General features: G+C 44.8%; 1 protein-coding gene across 2 annotated transcripts in view; it reads right to left on the reverse strand.

Annotated features, from left to right (window-relative positions):
* Positions 1–563: 563 nt before the first annotated feature.
* si:ch73-375g18.1 (kinesin-like protein KIF1C) overlaps positions 564–10,856 on the reverse strand; it is a 22,566-nt gene continuing 12,273 nt past the window's right edge. For both annotated transcript variants that reach the window (XM_026237293.1, XM_026237292.1), the window contains 15 exons: positions 10,798–10,856; positions 10,427–10,505; positions 10,209–10,287; positions 9,965–10,113; positions 9,683–9,885; positions 9,503–9,582; positions 9,077–9,152; positions 8,904–8,983; positions 8,506–8,600; positions 7,420–7,503; positions 7,167–7,347; positions 7,014–7,086; positions 6,448–6,546; positions 5,843–6,376; positions 564–5,058 (listed from right to left, as the gene is read on the reverse strand). The exon at positions 10,798–10,856 is cut by the window's right edge and continues 7 nt beyond it. In XM_026237293.1, coding sequence (XP_026093078.1) covers positions 4,162–5,058; positions 5,843–6,376; positions 6,448–6,546; positions 7,014–7,086; positions 7,167–7,347; positions 7,420–7,503; positions 8,506–8,600; positions 8,904–8,983; positions 9,077–9,152; positions 9,503–9,582; positions 9,683–9,885; positions 9,965–10,113; positions 10,209–10,287; positions 10,427–10,505; positions 10,798–10,856 — 2,768 coding nt within the window. In that variant the 3' untranslated portion in view covers positions 564–4,161. The remainder of the gene's footprint in view (positions 5,059–5,842; positions 6,377–6,447; positions 6,547–7,013; positions 7,087–7,166; positions 7,348–7,419; positions 7,504–8,505; positions 8,601–8,903; positions 8,984–9,076; positions 9,153–9,502; positions 9,583–9,682; positions 9,886–9,964; positions 10,114–10,208; positions 10,288–10,426; positions 10,506–10,797) is intronic.

Consider the following 10,856-nt stretch of genomic DNA (forward strand, 5'->3'; position numbering starts at 1 on the left):
TAAACCTATGGAATCATGAATTAACAGATTTTGACTTATCTGACAAGTGGGAGAGAGAGGGTGTGGTCTAATCTAATCTTAACTTCTAAAAACTTGGCTCATTGCTTTATCCATTTCAAAGTCATCCATAGAATATACATAACTCCTTACAAGAGAAATCGAACTATAACTGTCATATCTGTAACACTGTATTATCAGGTTCTTTTCTCCACTTTTTGGGAATTTCATAAACGTCAATAATGCATCATTGGGAAGGCTCTTTTTTTCACAATTTACAATATAATGTTAAAAAAGATTTATGTTTCAAATAAATACTGTTTAAAAAACTTACTGAAGACTGGAATAATGATACTGTAAATTCAGCTTTGATCACGGCAATAAATTACATTTGAACAGATATTCACATAAACAACAGATATTTTCAATTGTAATAATACTTCACAATTTCTACTGTATTTTTTTATCAAACAAATGCAGCCTTGGTGAGCAGAAGAGACTCTTTCAGAAACATTTGGATATTTAAGACGTACAGACTTTACATCACCAGACACCAGAAACAGTCGTTTTTATACATTGTCCTTTATTGACATTTTTAACCATTTTAAAACTCAAAAATAACTCAAAACCCAGAATAAAACAAACAGAAGCGCAGAAACAGAAGTGGCAGCTTGTGTCCAGTGAGACACTTGAGGTTCATCATGTTGGAAACAACATCAATGTCAACCTCAAACAAAACACACACAGAGTGAACAGTGCACGTGTGTGTTTGTGCAAATGAACTCAGCGGATTCCTCGCACACATACATAACTGCACAAACACTAATTACTCAATGAAATCATAATCAAACTGAAAAAGGCAAATTAAACCAAACAAACGTCATATTACGGCAGGAAATAGTCTGCAAGTGTAAATAAAAGACATCGTCTTCATCATCAAAACATAATCAGCTGATTGTCCAGAAGTGTTAAAAGTCACAGTCAGAAAAGCTCCTGTGATAGTTGAGTGATGTCATGTCTCACTGTAATAACTCTGTCCACCTGCCACACAGATACCATGATGAAGCAAAAACTCAAGAACAGCCTCCCGTGTGTCTCTGAACATTCAAGCATTTTCTCTGTCTGACGGGATGCAGTGGGAATCTCCAATGAAAATTTCTAGTGAGGCTCTCTACTGGGACTCTCCAGACAGACTCTTCTTAAGAATCTCTAGTGGGAATCTCCAGTGAGACTCTTCAGAGAGAGATTCTCCAGTGAAAATCTCCAGTGAGACTCTTCAGAGAGAGATTCTTCAGTGGGAATCTTCAGAGAGAGATTCTCCAGTGGGAATCTCCAGTGAGACTCTTCAGAGAGAGATTCTCCAGTGGGAATCTCCAGTGAGACTCTTCAGAGAGATTCTCCAGTGGGAATCTCCAGTGAAACTCTTCAGAGAGAGATTCTCCAGTGGGAATCTCCAGTGACACTCTTCTTAAGAATCTCCAGTGGGAATCTACAGTGAGACCCTTCAGAGAGAGATTCTCAAGTGGGACTCTTCTGAGAGAGATTCTCCAGTGGGAATCTCCAGTGAGACTCTTCAGAGAGAGATTCTCCAGTGGGAATCTCCAGTGGGACTCTTCAGAGAGATTCTCCAGTGGGAATCTCCAGTGAGACTCTTCTTAAGAATCTCCAGTGGGAATCTCCAGTGGGACTCTTCAGAGAGAGATTCTCCAGTGGGAATCTCCAGAGAGAGATTCTCCAGTGGGAATCTCCAGTGGGACTCTTCAGAGAGAGATTCTCCAGTGGGAATCTCCAGTGACACTCTTCTTAAGAATCTCCAGTGGGAATCTCCAGTGAGACTCTTCAGAGAGATTCTCCAGTGGGAATCTCCAGAAAGAGATTCTCCAGTGGGAATCTTCAGAGAGACTCTTCAGAGAGAGATTCTCCAGTGGGAATCTCCAGTGAGACCCTTCAGAGAGAGATTCTCCAGTGGGAATCTCCAGTGGGACTCTTCAGAGAGAGATTCTCCAGTGGGAATCTCCAGTGGAACTCTTCAGAGAGAGATTCTCCAGTGGGAATCTCCAGTGAGACTCTTCTTAAGAATCTCCAGTGGGAATCTCCAGTGACACTCTTCTTAAGAATCTCCAGTGGGAATCTCCAGTGGGACTCTTCAGAGAGAGATTCTCCAGTGGGACTCTTCAGAGAGATTCTCCAGTGGGAATCTCCAGTGGGACTCTTCAGAGAGAGATTCTCCAGTGGGAATCTCCAGTGGGACTCTTCAGAGAGAGATTCTCCAGTGGGAATCTCCAGTGAGACTCTTCTTAAGAATCTCAAGTGGGAATATCCAGTGAGACTCTTCTTAAGAATCTCCAGTGGGAATATCCAGTGAGACTCTTCTTAAGAATCTCCAGTGGGAATCTCCAGTGGGACTCTTCAGAGAGAGATTCTCCAGTGGGAATCTCCAGTGAGACTCTTCAGAGAGAGATTCTCCAGTGGGAATCTCCAGTGAGACTCTTCTTAAGAATCTCTAGTGGGAATCTCCAGTGAGACTCCTCAGAGAGAGATTCTCCAGTGGGAATCTCCAGTGAGACCCTTCTTAAGAATCTCCAGTGGGAATCTCTAGTGGGAATCTCCAGTGGGACTCTTCAGAGAGAGATTCTCCAGTGGGACTCTTCAGAGAGAGATTCTCCAGTAGGAATCTCTGGTGGAAATATTCTTAAGAATCTCTAATGAAATTCTCCAATGAGATTCTGCAACGGGAATGTCCAGTGAGATTTTCCAGTAGGAATCTTCAGTGCGATATCTGTTGAGATTCTGAGCATCTAGCATGATACACCACTGCAGCCTCACGCAAGCAGGACTGATTTAAATCTGCCACTCAAAAATAATGTTGAACTGGATCAAACAACTCATATTCCCAATAAATAGTCAAAATATTTCTGCCATCTGATTAAGTTTAAAACATCCATCATCAGCATGTTTACCTCACAACTTAAAAAAACCCTACATCAACTCTAAAACTCACACAACTTGCATCTTTATTCCACATGTCCATTACATTGACCTTTGAACTCTCCACATAACCTTCACCACCATCATCATCATCATCAGCGATTGACAGCTGTCTGTCATTTGCGTAAACACTTTTGTGTTTCTCATTTCTCTCCTCTAGTCTGAATCATTTCAGTGAATCATTTAATTCGGCTGATTCGTTTCAATGAACTGGTTCTTGATTTAAGTCATTCAGTTGTTATCATCTGGCTCAGTTTGATACACTAAAGACCATTATCGCAATACAATGAAAAAAAAGCTTAAAGACTAAAATACAATTATATTCTGAAGGGTGAGTCAAATGATTCTCGCTGGTGATGAACACATCTGAACTGAAACCTTCCTTTAAGTTGTTTTGAGTTGTTCTGTTGTGAATCAGGTGAATTAATCATTATCAAGAACCGGTTCAAAAGAATCATATCCATGAATCAGGCCTTAAAACTTCCTCCTGCATCTCAGTTCTCTCACACAGTAAATCATCAGCGTCACACACACACACACTCACACACACACTCCCATGGCATTTCCTTCAGTGATCTCTGAGGTTATTGGCATCTGAATAAGGCACATTGAGGCTGAACATACAAACACCCAAAACTAATGCAAAACTAGTCCCAGGCTGAGTCATTGTGGAGAGGTATGTGATCCTGAACAGCAAAACACACACAGACGGAGTAGTGACGTGGTGCGTTAACGGAGTTTGGGTCAGTTTGGGTTAAGTAGTCTCGGACCACCCATACAGAACATGAGTACTGCACTTAAAATAATGAGAGCTTTCCAAAAACCACAAGCTCTAATCTGATTGGAGGGCCAGGAGTCTGAAGGCCCGTTCACAACAAGAAAGATAACTATAACCCAATTGTGTAGATTCCTATCAAAACAGCTTTGCAAAAATTTGCAGAACTACAGTAAATGTAAGCGCTCCTTTAAAAATGAATATAAAACCATCATCATAGTAATTGTTCTCATAGCGAACGGGTCTTACCTGTCACTCAAACACTCTCTTCCTGTCTAAAGTGGGCCAGAATTAACTCTTTCTACTGATAGTCTGCCTACACGAGACTAACCCATCAAAACAACTCGCTTGTATTCATGACATCATAAGTGAACGGCGGTAAAACAGCGGTCACGCACACATCAGATGGGCGTTTCTTTGCTCTTCAGGTCGGGGGCGCTGTACTGGCGTCTCATGCGCGGCGGGGTGACGTAGCCCTGCGGTTTTTGGTATTTGCCGTGCTGTTGATCCACGAGTGTGTGCGGTAGAGTCTGGTAGGTCTGGAAGGCGGGCCGCTGATGATTGACGTACATCGGTGTGTACGCCCCCTCCCCACGTGTGCAAGGGCCCGGCGACTGTCGCCGATAGCGACCGCGGTTTGACTGCTGTGAGCCGTTATTGTTGTGGTGACCGTTGCTGTAGTAACTCTGGTTGCCAGGCATGGTGCTGCTGTCCAGTGAGTTGCGCCTGTAGTGCCACTGTTGCTGAGGAAACTGATTGCCGTTGCCAAAGTTACCGTTGCTGTATTGGCGAGGTTGCCAGGGGCGACTGGGGGAGGGCGCGCGCATGACGACCGGCACTTGGAACGGTAGAGGAAGTAACGGCACGCCGGGGGCGGGGCCTCGTCCCTCGCTGCGCTCGTCCTTGAGGTCGTCCACTGTGACGGACACATTCGGGCCCCAGGAGAGCCGGTGCTGCGGGTTGCTCTTAAAGGGGAATTTCAGCTTGCAGTCCTGAGGGGGAATGAAGCGTCCTGTTCCAGGAAGGTGGACCACGCCCTCCCCGGCCCCAGCCCCGCCCCCGGCTCCGCCCCCTCTGCGCAGACGCTTGGTGATCTGCTGCTGTTGCAGGTTTTGCAGACGCAGCTGCTCCTGTTTGAGCCAGCGCAGGCGGCCCCTACGGAAGGCGGGGTCTTCTTCCATCAGCCGTGACACTCGCTCCTGTTTGGGGAGGAGCTCCAGAGGGCCACACCCATCCTGCTCATCGCCCCGCCCCTGATCGCCATATGCAAGCAGTTCCTCTGATTCATCATCATTATCCTACACAAACACAATCATGTCATCCATTACTGTCTCCGTTCAGAATTGAGATGAGAGGGTCTATAAATTCCAACTGAATCGATATAACAAAAAGTTTTTCAAAATTCTAAATTAAACTGTCTTTTTTTGTCAAGATAATCTCTGAATGTTGGTTTAGTAAGGCTTGTTGAAAGATGCCTTAAAATTGGAGGTTTATTGCCCTTAAAGAAAAAAAAGAAAAGTAAGAAAAAATAAAAGAAAAACAAAATGAGAAAAAGCAAACAAAAACAAAGAAAATTAACGGAACATTGTAGCACCTCCCATTCAATAAATTGCATTGAGCTTTGTGATTTGTTAATTTTGATATGAAACAAAGTATCGGATTTCAAATTCTGTAAAATTTCAGCTAGAAATATTTACTCTAAAGAGCAGCATTTTTGCTAAATATGCACCATATAAAATATTCATTTTATTACTGTTCTACAACATTGAATTCATGTTTGAAAAAAGTTTTTGTATCAACCACTATTTAAATGTTTATTTTTCAAAAAAGGAACTTGAGCATAAATATACTTGCGCAACTTCAAGTTAAAGTTAGTATTATAACTATATTGCGTGTATGTGTGTGAGTGTGTGTGTGTGTGCCTCGGTGTAAGAGTGTGTGTGTGTGTGTGTGTGTAAGAGTGTGTGTGTGTGTGTGTGTGTGCGTCTGTGTAAGAGTGTGTGTGTGTGTAGGAGTGTGTGTGTAAGAGTGTGTGTGTGTGTGTAAGAGTGTGTGTGTGTGTGTGTGTGTGTGTGTGTGTACCTGCTGCACTGCTGGGATGATGCTCTCCATCTTCATCATGCGGTCTCGGAGGGCTTTGATCTCCTCGTCCTTCATGTTGTTCTGCTCTTTAACCTCTTGTAGAATATCGGTCAGTTTGTCGATGTGTGCTTTCAGGTTGTAGACGCCGGTTCTGCCGCTCTCTCCGTCCGCTGAGCCGCTCTCTCCGTCTGTGTTCTCCAGCGAGCGCTCGTCTGCGATGCCCACCGTGTCCCACACGTCCTGTGCCACCTCCCTCCACGTGTCCTTCTCGGCCGCGTCTCGTTTGTTGTACATGCGGCAGAGCTCCTTCATCTTGACGATGGCCAGCGCCTCCATCTCTCGCCGTGAGTGCCTGAAGTCTCCGAGCGCCACCTCGTAGCAGATCTCCTTCACCGCCTGCAGCTTCAGGTCGCTCATGGTCACCTGCTCGGGGTCTTTGCTGATGCGTCTGCGCTGCGGGATCTGATAGACTCGGAGAGGCTCGCGCCGCTTGCCACTGCTGGGTAAACCACAGCGCTTCACTATGGACTGAACCTGAAACACACACGAGGAACATGTGACGTCTGTCCAGAACCACAGATGTTTGTACTCTGTTTTTCTGGTACCTTGTTAGCTGGTAGTTTCTCTCTCAGGGATGAAATGAGTCTCCAGCTCTCTTCACACGAACGCTTGTCAGAATCATCTCCGCTGTCTGAATCTGCGTACTGAACACACACACACACACACACACACACACACACAATAGTGTGACTCACAGCTAACAGATCTTTATCACAAAACACTGCTGTAAAAGTTCAGCAACTGTTTAATGCTTTTATTCATTAAGGTTGCATTAAATAGATGAAAAGTGCCACTAAAGATATTTATAATGTTACAAAAGATTTCTATCTCAAATAAATGCTGTCTTGACCTTTCTGTTCATCTGTGAATCCTGAAAATTAAAATGCATCACAGTTTCCACAGAAATATTGAGCAGCACAACTGTGTTCAACACTGATAATAATCAGAAATGTTTCTTGAGCAGTAAATGATCATATTATTCTGATTTCTGAAGATCATGTGACACTGAAGACTGGAGGAATGATGCTGAAAATACAGCTGTGTTTATCAGTGTGTGTGTGTGTGTGTGTGTGTGTTTGGGTTTATGTGTGTGTGTGTGTGTGTGTCTCACCAGTCTCTGTTGCTCCAGCAGTAGATCTGCTTCCTCTTTCTCTCTCCGATACTGAATCTCCACGTCCTGTAGCCTGAGACACACACACATGGATGGTGAATTGGTCACGTCAGCACACTCATACGTGTGTGTGTGTGTGTGTGTGTGTGTCACCTCCTCTCCATCTCCAGCTTGATGTCGATGCCCTGTTTCTCCAGCAGCTCTCTCTGAGCGTAGTTCCAGTCGGCCGGCTCTCCCTGCTGCTCCACACAGCTGCTGCGCTCACGCTCCAGACGCGCCTGCTCCGGGTGGTTGAACCGGAACACGTGGTTCTTGCCCATCACGATACGGTTGCCTGCGTCACGAGAGGTCACGCTCAGGGTCATGTGATCACGAGGACAGGTTCAGGTCATACAAACACACTCACCCTGTTTGAGCAGCACACACTCGGTGATCTGCTTCCCGTTCACGTACGTCTCCGCTCCCTCCAGCGGCTCCAGAGTCACGGCCACTGCAGACACACAGGAAGTGATGTCATCATGGTGTACACGGTATGCTAATGAGGAGGGTGGGGCTCCTCAGAGTACACAGCTGAATGAGGAAGACTCCGCCTCCTGTAGGCCCCGCCCACATCACCTCACACTGCAATTATCAATCATCTGATTTTTGCTTTGTTGATCAAATTCAAAATGAACAGGAAATAACCAAATGAGATGGAGCAGCCTTCTTTGGTCGGGGATTGATGTTCATGCAAACAGTGTCACCTACACGTTTCCTGTGATGCTAAATGAGTTCGGTTTGATGAGAGACGACCTGCTTCTTAATTTACCCAAGCAAATGATCTGATTCACATCATGCTAATGAAGCACAGAGGAACTCACAGACGACACACAGACGGTCCGTATGTGGTGAAACAGGACAGTACATGACACGAATAACAGTGTGTGATCACAACAGGAAGACGAGGAGGAGAATGAGGAAGCACACATAAAGCTCATGATTGATTTACTGATGATACCTGTGTTTAAATCCCAGCAACTGTTCCACCGACAGAGAGAAAACCAGCACAGTACATGAGTGTGTTACTGACACACACACACACACACACACACAGACACACACAATCTATATTTGTGAGGCTTGTCTCAATATGTGAGCAGAAACTCTTGTCCTGTGGCTCAGTGGTAGAGCATTGTGTCAGCAGCGCAGAAGATTGTGGGTTCAATTCCCAGGGAACACACACCGGTAAAATAATGATTTATAGCCTAACTGTGCTGTAAGTCACTTTGAATAAAAGCTTCTGCTAAAGATGTAAATGTAAACTTCCTCTGAGAGTCACTTTAGTTTGCTGATGAGACACTGTCAGAGTAAACAGTTCATCTTTCTGCTTGATTCTGTGGAGCTCCGTCTGCTGTTCTGGATGTTTCTATCCTCATCACGATACGACCATATTACTGTCACACTGGTGCACTGTACTACACACACACACACACACACACACACACACTCTTACCTTCTCCATTCTGGTTGATGTAGCTGTAAAACACACAGTGCTGTTCTTTGATAAACTGACCACTGAGCTTGATGTCCACATCCTTCTGACCAACCCTGACAAGCACACACACACACGCACACACACACACACACACACACACACACACACACAGACAAAGATGAATATCTGCGCATAAAAAATCATCAGCTCAACTATTTACTGAACTATCACATCAGAGTATTTAAAAAGATTCAATTTTACAATTAATATCAACTATTCTGTCACAATCACATAAACATCCTGCAGCTCCATAAAGGAGTCTGAACCGGATCCAGGTGGTTCTGATTCGGTCTGAAACGGATCGAGACGCTGTTGATTCAGTCTGAACCGGATCGAGACGGTTTTGATTCATTCACCTGGTCACACCCTCTTTGATGTAGTACAGCAGACACTCAGACATCAATGGATCCTCGTTCAGATTCACCAGGTGAGGAGTCTGAAACACACACACACACACACACACACCTGATCATGTCACCACTGTGTGTTTATGTAGTCTGTGAGTGTGTGTGTGTGTGTGTATACGGACCCCTTTAGGTGAAAACACTCCAACAGTTCCTCCATCCTCTTTAATGGACACTCCCATCTCAGCCAGGATCGTCTCCCTGCACACAGCAAACACAGCGTCACATGACCATCTCAGCATCGGCATCACAATCTGAAATCAACTTGAAGTCATTTCCACTCACAATGAAACAAATATAACACATGAAATACAAAAATAATTATTCAAGTAAATCCTCAAAATTAATGTTTTATAAGACAATATTTTCTACCTTTGCTAAAACCACTTGCTAGAAGTGCTGTGTCTATGCAGAAGTATTGAATTTTGAGCTAATTAAATACTTCAAGCCAAATCAATATTTTAAGTGCATTTATTTACTGACTGGCTGTCATCTGGGGTTTTAGTGTCAGACCTCAAACATTCACCTGCAGCAGTGAAACCAGTGTTTACCTCTCCAGTCGGATCGACTCGGTCTTCCTCAGCTTCTCCTCCCACGTCTCATTCAGCTCAGCCATGATCTTCTCTGTTTCCTGCACACACACACACACACACACACACACACACACACACAGATTAATGATGCTCATTATCCCATGCTCCTCCCACCACCACAGCCCCGCCCTCCCGTACCTTCAGTCTCTCCACTGCCTCCTCATTGGTAATCATCTCGCCCTGAAACTCTTCTAATTGGCCGTGGCCATCCAGAGAGGCGGGGTCACTCTCAGAGGCGGGGCCTTCTCCCAGGGCAGGTGCAGATGTGGGTGGAGCTCCATTGGAGGCGGGGTCAGCAGGCATTAGATTGACGCCCACACGGTTGTTATTGACTTCAGCAGCTGATAGATAAGCAAAGAGACATCTTAAACTCAACTGTATGCATCAAACCTTAAAACTCGTGTGTGTGTGTGGGTGTACCTGGAGCAGTGATCAGCCGGCTCAGTCCTTGTGACAGCAGCAGATCTCGGAGTCGGTTCACTTCCTCCTTCAGTTCTCTGATCAGACGAGCGTTTGGATCCTCGTTAATTACAGCGTTACAGCGGATCTGCTTGGCACGGTCAGCATATCTGCACACACACACACACACACACACACAGAGGAAGCTCTGAAGAGTTGCACAGATGATTGATTGATTGATTGATTGATTGATTGATGGATGTACCTGAGAGTGCTGAGTGTTTCCTCATAATTAATATCTGCAGGACTGAGAGCAGCGATCATAGCTGTACGAGAATTACCACCTGAAACAAACACATGCTTCATAACCACAACTCCGTGTGTGTGTGTGTGTGTGAGTGTGTGTGAGTGTGTGAGAGAGAGAGAGAGTGCGTGTGAGAGAGTGTGTGTGTGTGTGTGTGTGTGTGTGTGTGTGTGTGTTACCCAGGTTCTCCTTCAGTATCCAGGTGAGCACGGAGTCTCTGTACGGGATGAACTCACTCTTCCTTCTTTTGCTGTTTTGCTGTGCAGGAATAATGATCACATGATCACACACTCAACACATAAACACACCACTAGCTTCTCTCTGACAGGAAGTTCCTCTTATTATAAACCTGTATGAGTCTCTTTCTTCTGTGAAACATTTAAGAGAGGCTGCTCTTTATCACATAATGTACTTTAATTGTATTCAGAAACATTTTAGTTAAGATTTCTGGAGCGCTCTTGTACTTCACAGGTTCTGAGCGACGCGAGGAGACGTACACGAGGACAGAACGATCATTTCAGGAACTAAATTATTCAGTCAAGTGTCTCACCATTTCAGCCAGAGCAGAGATGACCTTCCCCAGTGTGGTGAGAGATTTATTGATATTAG

This window comes from Carassius auratus, chromosome 48, assembly GCF_003368295.1.
Source record: "Carassius auratus strain Wakin chromosome 48, ASM336829v1, whole genome shotgun sequence".
In the NCBI taxonomy this organism is placed as follows: domain Eukaryota; kingdom Metazoa; phylum Chordata; class Actinopteri; order Cypriniformes; family Cyprinidae; genus Carassius; species Carassius auratus.